This window comes from Onychostoma macrolepis, chromosome 09 (assembly GCF_012432095.1).
Source record: "Onychostoma macrolepis isolate SWU-2019 chromosome 09, ASM1243209v1, whole genome shotgun sequence".
Lineage (NCBI taxonomy): Eukaryota > Metazoa > Chordata > Actinopteri > Cypriniformes > Cyprinidae > Onychostoma > Onychostoma macrolepis.
Genome location: NC_081163.1, coordinates 33108801 through 33130912, shown reverse-complemented (window position 1 = coordinate 33130912; position 22112 = coordinate 33108801). Strand labels below are relative to the sequence as shown.

Sequence of the window (22112 nt, the reverse complement as noted above, 5' to 3'; positions counted from 1 at the left end):
GAAAGGGAGAAATGAGGAGAGTTAGTCATAGGACTCATTTCCTAAATGAGCGACAATTACCCGAATTATCTTGACAACCCAACATCAAACCCAGTACTGAGTCTTTGTGCTCCTGAATCAAAAGGTGGCATTTTGGTAGTTTGGTAGTTTTCAGGTTCAAAGCACAAAATAAAAGGCAGTATTTTTCGAAAAAGGGCCTGGGCAAAAAAAATACCACTCAAACCCTCCAACCTAGATGTTAATTTGGGTGCTAAATAAGCTTTGTTTTAAGGAAAAATGCCAGTGATATCTCAACGTGCAACTTTTCTTAAGACAATAATTGGCCTATATTTATATGCTTGACCTTAATAAACAAAACTCTTTATTCTGTGGCTAGAAAGACGTTTTTACTCCTCAAAAAAACTATAATGTGACCAAAAGTTTTCTTTTTTTTCTTCTTTTTTTTTTAAATCACAGCATACAACTTTGGCATTGTTTGTTTAACAAGAAAAACATGCAAAAATGGTCCCTCAAAGCTGTAAATATCCAATAAAAATAAGTAAAATGACCCCCAACCCACCCAGAAAACGCCAAATGGTTAACAGAAGTCAAAGTAACAAATTGTTCCATTTTCAAATGGGACTATCAGGGCTGAAATGTTTTGCTGAGCAGTCATTGTGGTTATAATCAGTTTCAGGAAACAACTTTGTTTACTCGTGAATATGGATTCAGGCTCCAAGCTATTGCTCTACCGTGGCTCGCTATCCATTCCAGTGAAATCACAAAGCAAAATGCAGACAACTTTACACCTACTCCTGCTGACAGCGACATTGGTTTATTAAATATAAATATTTACCTACAATGTAAAAAAAACAAAAAAATATATTAATATGCTTCAGAAAAATCTGCGTTGCCATACCAAAAGTTACCTTACCTGCAAATTATTTAACATCACATGTATTTTTACTCCAAAATAAAGTATGTCAAATGTATGTTTTTTTGCATGTAAAAACTATAAATTACCATCTCATTTATGATGGAAATGGTCAAAGGGCATTGTTTGTAACCAAATGTTGGTAACCAAAAAGCTGACAGCAGCCATTGACTTCCATTGTATTTCATACTATGGAATACCTGAAACATTCTCATCTGCCATTTTTATCATGAATTTAACAATATTTTTTAGCAAATATACTACTCCAAACCTGACCTCTATAGATCAATACCACATTTTTTTATTTTTAAAACCAATCATCTTTATTGTTTGGGATTCGCCCCAAACTATCCCAACTACTTTTAAAACAAAATGACTCCCAGATTTCTAATCAATTTGCCCAAAGCTATGAACATTCCTCTCCTCCACCCTCACTAAACGAACATTTTCCCAAAGCTTAATGGGCTCATTTATATTAACACTAATTAACACGAGTGCTGCATTATTTATGAGGTATACTTTACAAGCAGGACAAAGATATATGGAGGCCTCTTAGGGGAGAAAAAGATGGAAACCTTTAATGCACAACTACAATACGCCACACTATTATTTACAAATTATCAGCATCATTTTTTCCTCGACGGCTGCGGCGCTGGCTAATTAACTGGCGCATACGGAGAGGTGGAGCACTCAGATAGGGCCACAGTTCCAAAAGCATTTCTGTGAAATTACATTTCTAATTTCTTAATTACAGTTATTTTCTTTCTCACACATGGGAGAGATCCAACTCAGGAACACGGATGAAAACAGTTCATTTTATGCCTTTTTTTATTCAAAGCTGAGCAGAAGGGAAGCCATTTTCCGTGTCACCTGCATATTTCAAAAACCGAGGTCTTATTCTTTCAAAGCTTTTTGCCACTTGTCAGAATCTTGCTCATTCCAGTCAAAATAATAAAGATGAGTGTTAGGTTCAAACGGGCCAGTTGTAGCCCTTTCATCAAAAAAGCACTAGAAAACCTGCCTCTGTGTATTTTAAATATATATTTTAGTAATGGGGACCTTTGGGTTACACACAAGACCAGGCCCACACAATTCTTCTGAATGCTTTGGCATTTTCTCCAGTGCTATTGGGGGAAATCTAAGGAAATATGTGAAATGAAATAAAATATGATAAAATGTGTTAAACAGAGTTGAAACCAGTGTTTAGAATCACTGATATAATATTATACTTTTTGTTAATAAATCAAATTAGATTATTTTTCCATTTAAATTGTAGGGTTTTTTTAAAATATACGTCCATATGTAGTTTTTATACATTTTTATTTATTAGTTTCAGTTTATTAAGTTTTACTTGTATTAATACAAGTTAAACTAAACAAAAACAAGAAATGTTGCTAGGTGAAACATTATTTTTTATATAAATTTTATATTTATTTTAATTTAAGTAACATTTATTTTACATTTCTCTTTTTTTAGTTTTAGTTAACTATAATAACCCTGGCTGAAACTACCACATGCTTGCTGATAAAACGTGATTAGCCAAAACAAGTGTGTAGAATTTTGTAAATATTGATTGTTCAAATTCTACAGACATCTGACAGAAAAATATTTTTAAAAATATCATGGCATGACCATGTTTTTTGTTTAGTTTTTTTTTTTTTTTTTTAAAGTACCTTTGTGTACCGTGGCACCCTTTTTTTTTTTTTGTAAGGGTAGACTGAAGTGCATTTTCAAAGAAATATTCTTAATTTAAAGCACTACTACACTTGCCCTAGGTTTCAGTCGTCACAGTGTAGCATTTCTCCTCGGCCCTTCAAAACTTCTCTGTTCTTCTGAAGAGGACAAAGAGACGGAAAGAGCGTTTGCAATGTAGAGAGGATTTGGACTGAGACAAAAGCCTGTGAGAATAAAGCCCTCCTCTCTGTGTGGACGTCTGGCGGACCTCAGACACACACACACACACACACACACCCTGAGCCCTCAAACTCACGCCAGCTCATACTTCTGCTTACAGCGGAGCCCTGGAGTGCTGAGTCCAGTCCAGATCCACTACACCAAATGTCCCACACACTCATCCGCCAGACGCGAGACACTTATCTACGGCCTAAACTCTGAGAATCACTTCCCAATGTTCAGAAGAGCAGAAGTGCTGTTGACAAGCATGTCAACACTGCTGGATTGAATTTACAAAAAATGCTGCATTCATAAATCTAACACTATATGTTTAGGAGCTTTTATTTTAGATTTAAATGAAACTTGATTAAGTCACAGTTTTTTCTTTGACATAGAAACAGGACAGGAAAGTAAGTAGAAGAAAGTCTGATACAACAGCCACACTTTCGACCGCTTTAGTCCAACAGCACAGACAGTTCAAAGAAGAGGAAACAAACCACTTGTAAATGGGAATAAGTGTAATATGCTTAATTAAAGGGTTATTTCACCCAAAAATGAAAATTAGCCAGTGTTTTACTCGCCCTCAAATAGGGCAGGCCGTTATATCAAATATTAGCGATAATATCGCAATAATTTTGACGACGATGTAAAATTTGAAAATATCGTGAATATTGAATATTTAAAATTCAAGCATACATTCCCAAAAGAACGCGGCGAACGTCCAATATTACGTCCCCTTACATATTACCGTGCAAGAGACGTAAGGTGGGGGAGGGTCTTTTTTTTTTTTTTTTAAACACATTAGCAAAATGGAGACTAGTGTTAATTTCGTTAATAAAAAATATGACGAAAAATGTTTGTTGACTAGCTTTTTTTCCATGACTAAGACAAAACGAAGACGAGATGACAATAAGGTCAATAAATGAAAACTATGACTTTCTCAAACTGTAATTTCGTTGATGAAAAGAGACATGTAGAAAAAATGTATTAAAAAAAATAAAAACTTGACCAAAAACCTCTGTATTTTCCTCCCAAAACAAAGGAGACAAAATGTTATTGCGGACTGCTCTACACGACTCTTCTACGCCAGCTTTCATGAGTGCGGTTGCCAGATATCAAGAGTTCTAATCCCCGAATCAGAGCTCGTATGACAGTCAGCAGAAGTGAGAAAAAAAAAAAAGTGTTCATAACGTTTTAAATATGGATATTTTTCTTACAAAAGTGCATAGATTCGCCACAGGAGGCCTTTATTCCCCCTCTGGAGTCGTGTGAAGCATGTTTTATTACAGATGTGCGTGCTTTATTTGACTACTTTTGGACTGTTGAACACCCGCCTACTCACATTCAAACACTTGGAAGAGCCAGGATCATTTTTAATATAACTCCGATTGAATTCGTCTGAAAGAAGAAAGTTATATACACCTAGGACGCTTTGAGGGTGAGTAAAACATGGGGTAATTTTAATTTTTGGGTGAACTAACCCTTTAATGCTTAATATTGTGGCTGTAGAAAAAGTAGTCACGTTTCAGTAAAAAAATAAATAAACTGTTGGTAATGACATGCTACAACTTGGAGTATGTATGCACAGTAGCTGGACCAACATGAAAAAGTTTTAAACCAGATTTGTGATAAAGAGGAATAGTTTTTGATTGTCACAGGCTTTTGTTTCTCGAAAATGATTGATACCATAGCAAAATCAAGCTAGCACATGCTAACATGCTTAAATGCAAAAACATGCTAAAATACTTAACACACTCCTTTATAAATATTAATATACACTTTAAATATTACAATTTTAAAAATGTGTCATGGTACTCTTGTGAACGCACGTCAAATTCTGACACGGAAGAGAAGAAATTATTGAATCAAGTCGTTTTTGTTTTCTTTGCACACAAAAATTATTCTCGAAGCTTCATAACATTACGGTTGAACCACTGTTGTCACATGGACTATTTTAACAATGTCCTCACTACATTTCTGGGCCTTGAACATGGTAGTTGCATTGCTATCTATGGAGGGTCAGAAAGCTGTGTGTTCCAAAAATGAACGAAGGTCCAATGAGCTTGGAACAACATGAGGGTGAGTAATTAATGACAGAATTTAAATTTTGGGGTGAACTTTCCCTTTAATTCCTCTGAAAGATGTGCATTTTGACCAAGTAGCTTCTATTCTCATGCACAGATGGATTTTGCCACAGAGGAACATGTGCTAACTGCTAGGCCATGACACCAACGATCCAGTTAGTGTTCATCTGGTTTTCATTGATGCATCATTTTACACATTTGCGCACATCATAACAACCAGACTCCTGTCAGCGATCACAAAAAGATTTCATAACACACTATTATTGACACAACACTTCATTTAAGATGGCTCCATTTCCTCAAGTCTCAACCCCAGGAAAAGAGAGAGGAGGAATGGGAGGGGGTCTCCTCCATTCATTCCCCTCACTGCTAGACCGTGACCATATCATACCGGCTCCATTATCAGAGTTCAAGCCCAGAGTAAAGTCACGCTCACGAGTCCCTCCCAAATCGCTCACGTCTGTTTCGCTTGAGCTGATGATAAATTAAAGCCTCAGAACAATAACAACAACATCAGGGGGAAAAGAGCGCAGGGAGCAAAGTCAATACCCATCCACAAGCGCCCTAAACGACCATAAATTAAAAGCTACGGACCACACAGTGGGTCAGGATCTCTTCAACAGCGTTTTTCACCCTCGATGCTTCACAGCCGATTGCTTTTTAGGAATCTTTGAATTTACGGTCGAGGTGAACCCCGCTGTATGACGGGAGGCCTGTGGGAGGAAGATCACGGCTAAATTGACTGGATGAGATGAGATGGCCTCTCCGGTCCAGGCCGGCTGTGCGGTGTTAGCTCCTGCTGGGCCTGGGTTTCAGATGCCATCGCTCCTACCAGCTCCAAGACCATTATTTTCATCCATCAGCTCCCGCTGAATATTCATCAGCTTGTGCAAGCGGCCCGACCAATGGGGCAGTGAGCCTGCTGGGGGTTAATGGCGATTGGATGAGAGGGAGTACGGTAATCAAATCACACAGCTTTTCACGTCTCGGCTTCTATAGAGAGCAGACAGCAGCACTGCTGAGAAGCAAGAATGGCTGTTAATTAATCTTGATTAACCTATTTAATTAGCATTAAGTGAGATTTTAAGGAGGCCTCACTGTAATCAGTTTAAAAGAACAATCCCCATCTAAACCCAACAAAGAGCGAGTAGAGAGTGACGAAACAGGGCTCTCATCTTACGCGTGTTATCTTTTACGCACACGCAATCTCGCTAGCCCTGAAGAGGGCTGATTTGTGGTACTATGGAGTGTTTAATTACTCCAGATGAAGCACACAGACGTTCTAATCCCTCCAAATGTCGGAGATTTTTCCCAGCGTACCATTACCATGGCTACCCACTCATGCACATACACTGTCGAAGCGCTACCGCCTCGGGCCAAATACATGCAAACCAACTTCTGCACACTACTGAAGTCTTTTGTTCAAGACATACCATATAAAAATGATCTAGACCGGCACACAGCACATCTTTCAACATAAATATCGGGCGCAGATAGTGTGCAGCCATTTAAGGATAAAATAGCTGCTGCTAAGAACTAAATTATCAAAGGATTGTAATGTAACACTCTTAGACATTAACTGATCAATGATTTATTAAACTGATATAGACTGACAATTGTTCTGAAGCCGAATTAGATTATTCCAACACAGATCTGTAAATGATACAGCCATCCGACAGAATTTTTTTTTTTTTTTTTAACTGTTGCATGATCAGAGCTGGAGGAATTTATTACTATCACTTTCTCATAATCGTAAAGCATTTTATAATACATGTGACAAGCATACACAATTTTTTCATATTTCATTACTATTATTATTACTATAGTTTATTATTATTACTATTATAAATTAGCATTACATGCAAATAAATAATTAAATGGTGGGAATACACATTTTTACAAAAATGTATTTTATCATTAATAATATGATACGTCATTTATTTATTTGTTTTCAACTAATTATTACTATTACATAATTATTCATATAAAATAGTAACTAGTTGTAAATAAATGGCTGGAATACACAATCTTTACAGCATGTTGTATTATTATTATTATTACTACTACAAATTAGCATTAAATGCTAATAAATAATTAAATGGTGGAATTGACATTTTACAAATATTTATTTTATCATTAATAATATTATGACGTAATTTATTTATTTTGTTTGTTTTTCAACTAATTAATATTATAATTAATAATATTAACAGTAAAATTTACAGCATGTTTAATTATCATCATTATTATTATTATTATTATTATTACTACTACTACTACTACTACTACTACTACTAATAATAATAATAATAATAATAATAAGTATTTAATAAACACTAAGTCAGTCAAATAAATAAACACTTAGTAATACAAAAAATACATATAAAAATATTTTTTAACACATTTGGTTATAAAACATACGTTATTTCTTGGCCTTAAATACCTCTTTAATGAAAAGAACATCAAGCAGACTCTTTGGATTGCATTCTTTAAAAAGGAAATCCGTTCTGGTCTATAGACTATTGATCTACTCTCATCAGACCGAATGAAGAAACTGATGTACAGGTGCAAGCCAAGTTAAACAGCAGAAAACTCCAGTCAAATCAGAAATGCAAAAAGGCTCCAGGACCTAAAGACTTCCACTTAGCTGTAAGTACACAATCACATCCTCACACTCTGAAAGCTCAACACAAGTGTAAACTGATATTTGCCACAAGACAAATTTACAAAGATTTAGACAATGGCAACCTTTCTGGTTTGATGTTCAGTGAGTGAAACCGATGTCATTGTGAGCGATTTAAACACATGCTAGCCTTAGCCCCTTAAAGCTGGAACACTCCACTCAGTGTGAGATGAACATTATCAAGGTTTCAGGCAAGACTAGACCGAGACAGTCTCAAACGTATCTTAACACGCTCAGACAATGTGAAACAGACTTGAAGAAAAAAGAAAAAAAGAGTTAAAGTCTAGCAAACCTGTCAAGACACAGCAAGCTACAAGAGCGTGTGAGTATCAGCAGTACAGCGAGCCGAGAGCGTGTGATTGATTTGAGGCCGGTCAGTCCGTCTGCCTGGCCTCGGTCCGTGATGAATGACTGGAGCTTTTAATTAACCTCCTGCACACACATCAATATTATTCACACACATTACTCCATTTTCCCTGCTCTCCCATTACACCCTAACCTTTAAGATACAGTTTTAGGGCTGTTTTTGAAATACCATGAGAAATGAAATATTGTAAATACTGTGTAAAAAGTTTAGCAAAAAAATCTATAAAGGAGTGCTTTTGCTTTGCCCTTTTTGCTTGGTTTTAATCTTGTTTTTGTACAAGTGGCTAATGCAGAATGTTTAAATCTGGATAAGAAGTAACGTCTACACTATAAAAGACCTCTAGAGGGCAGAAAGGAACAAGTGTGCTGCACTACTCATCGGGCATGGCTGACTCCAGCCGAAAACAAGTCGGCAGCACAGACTCGGATGAATATTCTAACGTCTTTCTCTGTTCATATATTGATGAGAGTGTTGACTAATGTACCATTTTTTGCCTCCAGTTGAATGTGAATCAGAGCTGTGAGCATATCATTAACACATGCAGGCATCTGTGAGCATGCGAGCGTGCGTGAGGGTGCTGTGGAATATTTCAGAAGAAAAGTAAATCGGAAATCTGAAAACTTTTACAGCTTCAGCAATAAAAGGGGAGCACATCTTCACACCAGTCAGACTAAAATAGCAGATTGGTTCTTAAACATGTTTGACTGTATTTCTTTGTGAGATTTCCAAGACATTTTAAAGAACGTGATGAACAGAAGTTTAGTTCACCAACATATTTAAACTGTTCCATCATTTATGTTCTAAACCTGTATGACTTTGTTCAGTGGAACACAAAAGGCAAGTTTTCAAAAAATACTGTAGCCACTCTCTTCTTTCTCATATTATAAATTATAAGTCTGTCAAGCTCCAAAAATAACAACAACAAGTCTATATGACTTACTATATGGCTTTAGAAGCCTTTGAATATTGAATACAGTAATATTTCTTTAAAGTACTAGAATATTGAACATAAGTGATTCAGAGTGTAGTTTAACACATCTTATAATGTGCTTTCAGGTTGTGTGTGTGTGTTAGCAGTCGAGTCAGTGGTATGCTAGCTTCATTACAGAGGGAGTGGCACAGTAATTACCAGAATATGGCTTGTGTTTTTGTTGACAGAGGAAGATCTAACACTCTAACAAGACGAATGGCACATTCCAAAAACGCAAACACACACCATATGTGGCAGCTCTGAAAAACTGATTTCAAAAGTACATTCAACAGCACATACCTGCTTTAAAGTAATTACTTTATATAAATGCTGTTTTGAAATGACTCCAATGCTGCAGCACTGTAAAAAAATATTTGGAAGGAAAGAAAATCCTACTCCTGGCTTACAAACAGCAAAGAATAATTATTGGATCACCAGGATACAGTAACGCAGGCTGTGACATTTGGGAAGTTGTCACCATGGCAACATCACTACAGTGAGAGCTCATTCCTCATCCCGGTCTGGATTTATGAGTAAATACCCGCTCTAACAGAATAAAGGCACAATAGCATCAGGGGATTGTGTGCCAGTGTGAATATGGAAGACATGGGGAGGAGTGAGTTTATGCTTGTATATAAGTGCTTGCGCATGTTTGTCTCTATGTGAGCGTACATGAAATGCAGTCAATTATGGCACAGAATATTCACACCAATTAATGTTCAATAAAATAAGTTTCCAGTTCGTTACAATAACTCCACCACTGAATCTACAGCACAACTTCAAAGGAAATCAGACTATTTTATCTCATTTGTGAACCTACTGTCTGAATTGAATGCCTTTTTAATTAATATAACCATGCAAGATAATGTATTTCTATTGTGATATCATCACTGGCTGCAATCCAAAACTAACATACAGAGCAAATAGTGAAGTCAGATTTTATTCTTGAACAGGGTTTTTAATGAATGATTCAAAATAATTAGCTGAAACAGCTTGATATCTTTCACTTGATTCCCATACTGAATCAATATCATAATCACAAAACACACAGTTCACAATTAGTGTCAGTACTTAATTTGTTCATTTACTACAGTGTATTTGAAGATAGACATTAGCGGTTTCTTTACAATAAATGTTCATTTAAATGAGATAAGCTATTTTTAATTAAAGGGGTGGTTTACTGCTTTTTTTCTTTGCTTGATTGTGTTTATGGGGTGCAATATAACATGTCTTCGTGTTTCATTTGTTAAAAAACGCCTTATTTTTCATATATTTCACCTTTATTGTAAGCCGCTTTCTCCTCTGTCATTTGAACGACCGGTTGACTTCCTGATTCTCTGAAACCACTCCCTCAGAAACAAGCAATGGGCTCAGATTGGTCAGCTGGGCCGGTGTGTTGTGATTGGCTAAACTGCGTACTGCACATTGTCTGGAAACTTCACGCCCATTACCTTCACGGGCGACAGCTGCATGTGCTGCGGTCAAATGTAAATAATGGTGTCAATATTGCCGTATCAGTTTGAGCCAGAATCAGACTCAGAAAGCGGTAATGAAGAGAGTCAAGCAGAACTTCTGCAAGCACGGCTCTTACAAACGTTTCTGAATGGAAGTTTGCTGTTGTGATTACATATCATTTTTTGAAGTTCGTAGACGTTTGTCTTATACACACAAAATAGCATCGAACTAACTGGCCACTATAACCAAACAGCGTTGGCTTGTGTTTACGTTCTTGATAAAACTAAAACATTACGTCTGAAATTATACATGCAAATACATTTCAAATTATGAAATCTTACTTACAGGTTGTGGCCCAACAACTGCTGCCTCTGTTTTTAAAGTTGGAACTGCTCCATGTTTTAGTAATAGTTTCTGTGTGAATCCGGCATTGAACTCGTGTAGATTCTGGAAGCTGTCTTCCGTAAAATGCGCAGCACAGAGAGCTAAATTAGGATTGTAATTGTCAGGAACATAATCAAACATAAATTTTAACCATTGTTGACGAACTACAGCATCCGTAGGGAAGCCCGAACACAGAAGACCTGACAGCTGGGTGAAAATAACACCGTTTCGACGGCATGGCTACAACTCTCCACTATAACTCTTCCTCTTCGACAAAGCCGCAGAACATGGCCTTGCCCCTCTTTGGCATGTTCCGGAGGGAGGGGTTGATGCAAATTTATGGGGTTTTTTACGTATGCAACCCGGGAAATATCTCGTTGTAGTCCCGTATGAGTCGTTTTTGTAGGCATTAAACTTCCTGATTTTTAAAAGACGATATCTCCGCTTATGTTAAACTTTCAGCGCAGCAACTTTGCAGATACTGTTCATGCACCAACAGCAACATTACACACTATTTAAAATGAAAAAAGTGAAATCGCAGTAATCCACCCCTTTAAATTACCGGTATATATATATATATATATGTATGTATATGTACATATGTATATGTGCATGTGTGTGCGTGTGTGTATATAAATAATCGCTAAGGATTATTTTCTTTTGGCTCAGTTGGGCAAGTGGTTAAATTTTTTACTTGTCCTGTTTAAATTTTCACTTGCCCTGCAACAAAAATGTAATAAATAAATACATGGAAATAGTTAGCATTTTCATTATTTTTGACCCATGAATCCTTGTATTCTAATAAAAAAATTATAATTGATACTACACCAAAATTTTACATTCCAATAAAATTTCAGAATTCTGATTTCAATTTCATTTTCACAGTAAAACTACTAATAAACAAATTACAAACAGTAGCACACATAAATACATAAGAGCAAAGATGAAATTCAATACTTTACGTTTTTAGGTAGGACTATTGTAGTATTGTAAGAAATACCACAGAAATTAAATGTAATCAAATGTAAAATAATACTGCATATTCGCTGTATAAATTAAAGATTAATCCTTATTAAAGCTGCAAAATGTATTCAGAGAACAGTGAGTGATTCTCTTTTTCTTGTTTGATAAACATTAATGACATAGGCTTAATATAAGCATAAAATACCTGCTGCTGCCTAATAAACACTTCCAAATTCTCTTTCGCATCTTTTTGTGCTTTAAAATGGCTTGAATGTTTAAACTGACGAGAATAAAAAATAGTGCTGATTAACTTTCATAATCAATCAGGGCAGTGATTGGGCAATCCTTATTGTGGAGCCTTGATATGTGAACAGCTTATTATTCTATCCTGCCTGCTCTCTATAAGTGTGCTTTAAAGAGACAAGTTTCCTGTAGTGTACAAGTCAGCGAGCATGATTAATGCATTTGTTTCTTTTTAAACCATTGCTTTAATTAATCTTCAACTGTATTAAATTAACACATTCAAGCAACAGCCCCAAATTAAAATATGGTACCGAAATAGTACTGTTTTTTATAGACATAGTTAGGACCAATTATAGAAGATCTAAATGCTGAAACACTGGGCACTATCATTTATAAGTTAATAGACCCACTCATAATCTTTGACAATTTTTCATCTTTCATATGCAAATTTTTCCTCAGAAACTGGCTACATTCCCTGTGGCTAAAGCCTATAAAACACTTCCACACTTTGATTATAAAGCGATATCCCAGAAATCATCTTGCAACCCATAATGCCTTGTGCCTTCACTTCTATTAATTAGTGTGCAGAAATCAAAAGCTTTGCATCTGATGTCTGAGAGAATTCAATTAAGAGGCAAATGCCCTTTTGTGTTATCGAGTTAGGAGCGGCCACACAGCTCAATATAATAACCTCCATACAGAGTAAGGACAAACAGAATACCCCGAGGGTTCATTGAAGAGACCACTCTTTCCTCAGAGAGGGTGGTCCAAATGGCCTCCTCTCAAGCAAATGTCAACGATGCACTTTCCATCTGAAACCGTGAACCGTATGCTGTGCTTCCATTATAAATCAGAGAATGACCATCATGTCCATAAAAGGTTAAAAAACATTACAGTAATTTTTTTTATTATAACCTCCATAAAACATCAAAGTACTTCACATTCAGTGAAGTATATTTCATATTTTCTACTTTTTCACAGCACATATATTTGGCGCATATGGCACTGCAACCTAACCTGTGATTTTTCCTATTCATGTGATTTTGTTTTCCATAAATTCTCACATTTTCTCACAACTTCTCAACAAATCTTCTCACATTTGTGAGAGTAAATGTGTTCTGATGTTCCTTTCTAGGCCGTTCTGTTGCTCTGGAATAAATGACATTACCAACGAATGGCACTATTAGCAATATATCAAATACTGTGAAAAGCCAATGTACCCAAGCTAATGCTTCACAGTTTTATTATTTCATTGCTATTGAACCAAACACCTACACACTGAACAAAGCCGATGAAAACCTTCTATTTGGCAGATTTCTTTATGAGTTAGGTCAGCGTTTCCTGCACCACTACACCACTGAAGCTACAGCACCACAGCAAAAGAAATCATGTTATTCTAGATGTAAACTTCCAGCCTGAATTGAAGGACCGGAAACCACAACATGAAATAAAAGCAACACATATTCTATTGTGTCTTCACTGGCTACAGCCAAAAATAAATATACACCGCAACCACTGGGATTCTATTCACATAAGAAGGACTCTCATGAAACAGTTATGAGTTTTCGTAATCGTCACAAAGTATTCACTGAGTTCTTGAGTGGATGCTAAATTAAAATCTAATTCATTTACTGAACTGCCTGAAAAACATTAAAACATGTTACAAAACCGTATCTTTTTTGTTGTTGAAACCAATTATAATTTTATAATTTAGGCAAGTGGAGAACACTGAATTCTATAGGAAACACTGAATTAGGTTTAATGTTTACTGTAGGCCTTAATGTTTACTTTAGGCTGTTGATGATACAAATTATACTCTAAGCTACCACCAATGGGTAATTATTGACAGTTTTTTTTATGTTTAAAAGTCTATGATTCAGAAATTCACAATATTTATGTCTTTTTAAGCTTGACATTTTTCATTAGAGGATGTAACAACATACGTCTTGCAGATCTAATATTAATACCTGACTGTTTCCTTGAGCCTTACCTTGTCCTTGTCCTCCACCAGGTCTGTTAGCACATCATCAGGGTCAAGAATTCCCCCGTCACAGTACTCAACATGGTGGGTCCGTACCAGGAAATCTCCCTCCTACAAAACAAAAGCGTCAGAGTTGGTAATCAGCAAGAAAACATGTACTGACCTCAGACTTATCAGTTAACAAGGGTTCCCACAGTGATGTCTAAACTGTAACTAGTCTCTAAAAAAAGCAGTGACTTGAGCCTGCCCATCATGGCTAACATTACTCAATGTGTTTGAGCTAACTTTAGAGCAGTGTGTATGAGGACACTCTGATGTACAAGCAGCACGGGACATCTTTCATTGCAGTCTTCCCACACAACTCCTCTACAACCATCTCCTACAGGGGGAGTGCCACAAGACACTATCATGGGCCCGATGGACTTTTCTGATTAATGCTGACAAAACACAAAGCAGAACACATCAACATCCACAAATCATCAAATCCTTGTGAGCTCACAACTGCTGCCAACCAGGTCCCAGAGACCGGAGTGATGTAACTCCAAATCTGAGCTCCAAATGTCAACTTCAGCTTATGCCAAGAAGTGAGGTATAAACAAGGCATCTGCACAACAAATGGCTTAATTCCATCTTGCGCCTGATCTTATGTCATTACATCTCACTTTTTGGCTGCATACATTGTGCGTGCTAACTTAACACAAAGCAAGTGAGAGATGATTGATGTCAGGCAATGCCATGTAGCAAAGTAGAGGAAGTAGTAGTGGGAGGTATGGTATGCTTAAACAGTATTTGCCTTGACAGAATAACAGCAAAACTTCACTGATAGAGTGAAACCCGAACCTTTGATATGGGCCTACCCTGTTTATCTTGGCTTTTGTGGGACAGCAGAGCTGTCAGTTCTCACCAGACAAACTGAGATTGTGTGTATGACTCATATTTACACAATTTTCATTTAAAAGCCCAGTCTCTCAGCACTACAGAAAAACAATCAGAAGATTTGACCTTCTCTCAGTACATACTGACATACATGAACACATTCAAGACCTAGACAAACATACAATGTTTAACATCAAAGAGATAAAGAAAACTAGACCTTGTGGACAGTAGAGAGCCAAATCTACAGATCCATCAATGTTGTCCTACAAAGGCAAAATGCGCCAACTACACACAAAAGTTTTGGTTTAACTCTACTATGCCAAACCAGATTCAGAGAAAACATAAAATTCATATAAAATCAAAACAAACCTTGTTGATTTTTTCATTTACCTACAAAGAATGGCCAAAAAGACAATTTAATTTTAAGAAACTAAAACATAAAAAAAAATTAAAAAATTAATTTAACTGCTACTTTTGCTAACTGAAAGTGCCAGTTAAAAGTAACAAGTTGACTGGCCATTACTGGCTTGATGTGATGGCTGTAAGAAGCCAAATTGCGGTTGCACAAACTGTAGCCACTCCTAAATATTGACAAAACAATAATAAGATTTTTCTAACAAGACGGAAGACTTCTCTAACAACAACAAAACGGACCAAAAATGCAAATCTACATCGGTTTAAGACTTATTAGACATCCTTCTAATTAGTTATGTGATAGCACTGACCAGAGATAATAAAGTGTGCTGGATAATTGAGGTTATTTTTAGTCAAACAATTAATCACATCCAAAATAAAAGTTTTTGTTTGCAAAATGTGTGTGTGTTCTGTGTATATTTATTACGTAAGTGTCGTCTGAAATTTTCATATAAAACAAGCATTTTTATCAGGTTCCTATGTTTAGGTTCAGTAATCTTTACTCTAATGGCAAATGTATAGGTCCTTTTCTATGCAATTAAAGTGAAACAACTGAAAATAAATATAGGAGCCTGATAAAAATGCTCATTTTAGAAGAACATTTCAGACAGCACTTAGAGGCTTTTGCATCTGCTCTTCATATCATATATACACACACACACACACACATACATATATATACACAGTATATATTTACATGTCTGTATTTATTCATAGAATTTATATTATAAATAAATATATTTAATATATAAACATAACTTTTTTGAAATATATACATGCATGTGTGTGTATTTATATATAATAAATATACACCGCACATATGCATATATTATGTAAACAAAAAAATTTATTTTGGATGCGATTAATCGTTTGACAGCACTAGTTATTTTGCAATCATGTCAGCCGTAAATTCACTGAAACTTACCCTCTGATGTTCTGGGACAGACCAATTCTTTGTATTGGCAGGTGAGTGGATATCAGATCTTACAATATGAATTTGGTCCTGTTTAATGTGAGCTGACCAAGTGATAAATGTCTACACTTACCATACAAAACCTGTTTTATCTTTCTTCAAACATATAGGCTAACAAGCGAGGTAATATTGAATGTACTTCTTGGAAAAAACTATGCTTGAACACCCCTGTCATAATCATTGTCTATAATTACATAAAATATGCTTCTGTATTATTGCTGTGAAACAGCAGTCTAATTAACGAGTTCACAATCTCAAGTGGGTTTAACATTTGATAGTGTGAGAGAGGTGAAATCTTCGTTTTGAAAAATGCACAAAGAAGAGCACATCATCTTACATATTTCATTAGATGGAGTTTTTTAAATTATTTTATATCACTGCTGTGACGTTTGTTATGGGATTTAAGCTTTGAGTTTTGTCTAGTCTTTGTGGATTCTCAAATATTTTCACAACAAGAGCACATAGTTGCAGAGAAGCATATTTAAAATAAGATACATTTACCAAAGAACCAAAACTAGGTAAGATTTACATTCAAGAAAATATGTATTTTCTCTTGTTGCATTGGAAAGTTTTGCACTTGCTTTAAGCATAAACCATTTGGTGGAAAAAAATGCAAATGCAATGAGACAAAATACATTTCAAAATTTACATGTTTAGATGTTTTACTAGATGAAAGAAAAACCCTTAGAAATAGTCATTTTTTTATACATAGCATGACAAAACAATACTCCAGCAATGAAAAATGGTGCAAACACATTATCTCCTCCATCTTTACAATGCTGTCCCTGTAGGCATTTAGAGGTTTACCAAGTGAGTTTTCTAAAAGGTACACCCATCACCCTTTACATACTATTTTATGCCATATGTTACTTATTACTTATTCTGCTGTCTTTATTATGGCATCAGTGTCATGTTAGACTGAATAACCTCCAATGCATCACAAAAAGCTTGGATTTCACTAAATGAACAATAAAATCATGACACTGGATCCCATATGATCTCATCTCACGCAGCCCATGAGCAAAATGACATTTGACAGCCAACGCACCTGTTTAATCACGATTTCACCTAAATGAGCCCTGAGCTTTTGAACGCAACACAGGGTGAGCCGAAGGCCATGAGTGCGGCAGTTTCTGGCATTCAACAAAGAGTGACAGTGTGCCAGTCTATGGGAATAATGCTGTATTACATGCCACATTAAGGCCAGCTATTCCCAGCTACGAGACCATTGAATGAGGGTACAAGTGTAGCGGGAGATAGCGAGGCTGTGCTGTAATGAAACGATGGAAATCTCTGGAACATTTTGCAATTTTTACACTGATGACGGTGAGCACTGGGGCTCCTGCCGTATTTTTACGATTGCTTTTGTTGGTGCAGGGTCCATTACCAAGCCTAACATCATTACCAAGCTCATAAACAGTAATGATGATCATGATGGTGATGATAATGATGCAATAAGACGTTGTCCATCTTGGAGAACGATCTTCCACCTCCGCACCGCATTCTTGCACTTTCTGCTCAAATATGAAAATACCAATTTTGCCGTGAATTGAATTTAATAAACATACCATTTTCTGACCCACACCTCATTTTCTGTTATGGACTGTAATATAGCCTGAATGAAATGAGATAGTTTTTATATGGTAGCAGCACAAATGAAATTAATATTTTCCTGGGCACAGAGGCCAATGTGAAGAGCTATGTATGTGGGTAATCAGTACTTAAATGAGACTAAGAGATAGAGGAAGAGTCCTGAACAGACAGCATGTCTGGACTCTCCAATCTTACTCCAGTATTGTGTTTGATAAATATCAGCAGCGTTAATACAATAATCAGGAAACCATACCATATTAATATGTTTTAGACAGACATACACACACACACACACCCTACAAGACTGAAGCACACAGCCTTGTCCACTGTATGGAATGGCCAAAAGCAAGTGGACACTAGAGAATGAATAGACAGCAGGTTGGCTAAACAAATAGTTGACAATACAAATAGGAAGCCTTCTGAAATAAGCCTGGTTCCATGTCTGACTCCAATCAGACAGGTTTCTAAGAGCAGCTTGAAGCACAATAATACAGAATGCAGGGGCCTCAAATGCAGCAGTCATTTTTAAAATCTGGCTGTTTTTAACATGACGTTGTCTTAAAAATCTACTTCTTATAGTGAGATGATTAAAATCCCAGGATGCACCAAACCAACATCAAAGAACTAGCAGCAATGGAAGCCGACTGTGGTGTCATCTCATGTTGCTTTTGTTGTCTGGACCAACACACCAGAAAGACTACAGCCAACTAGTACTATGTTCTGCACATATATGAGGGGAAATAACTCTCAATACCAGCAGGTGGCAGTAGTCTGTATTCATCATTCAAAAAGGAAAACCGAAAGAGCTCGGTCTGCAGATATAACAACCATAAACAAAGCAGTGCTTGCTTACCATTTTTACACAAATCTCCTGGTTTTCCTGACTTCATCATTTGCTCACTTTTCTTCTTGTACACTGGTTAGCTAAGCTGAACAGCCAATCAAAATGATCTCTCTCACCGATGAGCTGATTCAACATGCACAACTAGCTGAAAAACCCACCAGCAGGGGTCCAAATAGCCAGCAGGGCGAAAAACACTACAAAAATAAACAGTCCTTTTTACACAGCACACTGTCAAAAGGTTACTTATCAAAATTAATAAGAATAAGTATAGTTCAACTACTAACAACCTCATTAATCCACCTATTGTGCAAGGGCATTGCGTTTTTCAGGTGTTCAGGTGTCCACAATTTTGTCCAGAAAATTAGATGCTACTAAAAATGGTAGTTTAGTCAGTGCCAATAACGTGGTGGGTAGCACACTGACATATAGCGCAGTTGCGCTCCAGGTGTCCCGAGTTCGAGTCCTGGCTCACTGACCTTTCAAGATCCCATCCCCCTCTCTCTCCCACTTTGCTTCCTGTCTGAAATACTGTCCTATCCTAGTAAAAAGGCAAAAACACCAAAAGTAAATCTATAAAAAATAAAACATTTAAAAAAAAACATAAAAATGGTAAAATGTTAGTTTATTAACATATTTTCAGTGATTATCACAGATAAAATGCCCCTTTAAATATATTCTGGAAGTAAAAGAACATGGCAAAGTAATAGCATAAGCATATTATATATATATATATATATATATATATATATATAAAATTTAAAAATCAGGTTCAGCAGGAAGGCACGAAAAACCCAACCCAAACCTAACTCATAACAGCCTACGCTAAAATAAAAGCAAAACACAGGCTTACTTACAAGCCTAAGTACACGTTGTGTTTATTTGGTTTTTTCCAAGAATTTCTTCAAAGAGAGCACTATGCCTCCAACTGTCACTGAAAACAATGTCTACAGACAAGTAAAACCACAACAGCGGATGAGGATCCACAGAAAATAGCACATTAGGGTTCTGAGGGCCAGTTCTGCAGCCAAAACCGCATGAATGGATGGAGGCTGAACAGAGGTACTTCACAAGGACATCTTGAGGTCCAGAGGTAGTTTCTATCACAAACCACGCACCTAGCATTGGAATGCTTCTCATTGAGAGCAGATGCTAACTGACTGTCGCTGAGGCAAGGCATGCTAATTGTTTTCTTGCTGGCACAAGTCCAGACTTTTCCATGATATCAGCTGCTCTGGCAGCCAACTCAGCACTTGTGCATCTGGCATTCCTGAGCTTAATGAAAAAACAGCAGCACAACCCCGGCCTACGTCTGCCTGGGTAATTAAGTGTCCTCTTTCAAAGGCCTGATAATTTCCTGAGTGACTCCCAAGCACTTCCTCCGCTTAAGGTCACTCTCACTCGGACAATTTACTGCCTCTGGACAAAGGCTTGCAGACATGCTAAGTATGTAGGGCCTTCGACTCAAGCGCATTTCCCAGCCCGGAACATTCTTGAGAGCGCTGGCTGAAGATCACAGGCGTCTTTTCTTCCCGCTGAAAACTGACATGTCCGGGTCAATGGAAAACACCTCGTTGAATATAACGAAACACAAAGCAATACACAAAGCAGAGGGCCGCAGTATGTACGCAGCAGAAATTAGACAGCAAATCCTCAAAGTGGTAACCGCGGTCTTTTCAAGTGATAGCTGATGTATGGCATCGTTTAACAGGCTGAAGATTAGCGCAACTAAATCTAGGCCATTTCTCGTTCGCTTTAATCCTGAAACGCATTAAATGCATAATTACACAGCTGCAGGAAAATGTTTTAGATTAGCATAACAAAAAACGCAAGACTGTGAGCTGCTGAGACTTCAATGGCGGAGAAGGAAATCTGGTAATTAACAACACTTCTCGCTGCTCTATCACGGGCGAGATAACGCACAGCCAAGTAGTTGTGCTCCAAGCTGAGACAGCTAGCTAAGAGGTCGAACTGTCCACAAATATGAAATGCAGAGAGTAACGCTACAGCTTAACCTCTATTAACTTGACAAGTTGAGAGCCTTCAGTGCAACAAAGCCTACACGCAATAAGCCCGCCCATAAAACTAGGCCAAAGTAAGTGGGGAAAACCATTCATTAGAGCAGTGGTCCGTAACTTGTAGGTCGTGACCAAAAATGGTGACAGGTCTGTTCTGGTAGGGTCACAGACAGCTGGGAAAACCATGCTGAATAAAAATAACCACATAATTATGCACAGGATAGCAAAATAATTAGGCTCATCAACTTTTAAAAGGGAGCAGAAAACAGTTCCCCAAGCTATTGTTACTGAAGTCAAAGGTCATGTGACCATTAAAAGAACTATGCAAGGTACAAATAAATATAACTTTGATGTTCCGTATAAAATCCTGAAAAGGTAAGGGATCTGGAAAAACTACATAAAGCAGTCATTACATAATCTAATCAATTAGTCAATTAGTTGGCCCTATTGAAGCTCTGTATAATTAGATCTCCATTCTTTGGGGACTTTGTGCTTGCAGTGGACTATTTAAAAGTCCAAAAGTAATGGTCTTGAAAATTAGCATTAAACTATGGTGGCCGAGAGAGCTGAACGCGCTGCAACTTCAGAAAACACATGCACATAGAAAAAGAACCAGCAAATCAAGAAAACATCTTCATCAGATTTTTAATTGCAGTGCGTTTCTTTATTTGGTTGTGTTGTGAGCATTTGCGGAGCGTGTGTTGTAAAATTGACGAAGTTGTTTTCTTAATTTGCAGGTGTTTTTTTCTATTTGCAGTGCGTTGATCTCTCTTGGCCACCGTATTAAACACATTTGGTTACTAAACAAGCAGTGCTTTGCAGGAGAAAAATTGAAAAATGCAGGAAATGCTTTGAAAAAGTTTTAGCATTTGAGAGTCAGGGGTGGTTCTAGGATCATTGGATATTTGGGGCTTAGCCCAGACTGGGTGTATTTGGCTTGGATTAAGCTTTGGAATACTATATACTTTAAAATTAAATGTTGATGTTACATCTTCAAGATCTCATTTTAATTAAGAAAAGCATTTCATGACTCGAGATAAAACTAAAAAGGTCATACTAACTGTCTCAACCTTAGAGGTTTCTAAGTTTCTTCTGAAAGAACGAAAGGGAAAAAAAAGAAGATTGTTCCTTTAGGCTTTCTTTAGTCTGGTGTTTATTACATAAAGTGCCAGTAGTTACTCGCTGAGTGTTTCAACTTTGTAAGTAAGTTAGCAGTGTGTTTAAATGACTGCTAAGATCTAAGACAGTTCCAGGGTTTACCAAAGTTCACAAAGTCTGAGGCATCAAGTAACAAAAGTTTTGAATTAACAGTAAGTGGGCAGTCTTGTGTATATTCTGCTTTGTTATCAGAGATATGACTGTGAAATATACTGTGCTTATTATAGCTGGATGGATCACAACTCTGACCCAAATCAATTCCTCTAGTTGTTTGAAGAATTGAAGGCTCTGCGATAATTTACA

At 36.8% G+C, this 22112-nt stretch overlaps 1 protein-coding gene across 6 annotated transcripts in view; it reads right to left on the bottom strand.

The window, feature by feature from the left end:
- The window catches only part of pard3bb (par-3 family cell polarity regulator beta b), a 332607-nt gene that overhangs the window by 304490 nt on the left and 6005 nt on the right, over positions 1-22112 (bottom strand). For all 6 annotated transcript variants that reach the window (XR_009272746.1, XM_058786234.1, XM_058786238.1 and 3 more), the window contains exon 3: positions 13946-14047. Coding sequence is in view for 5 of the 6 variants with exons in the window: in XM_058786234.1 (XP_058642217.1) it covers positions 13946-14047 (102 nt within the window). In the remaining variant the exon portion in view is untranslated. The remainder of the gene's footprint in view (positions 1-13945; positions 14048-22112) is intronic.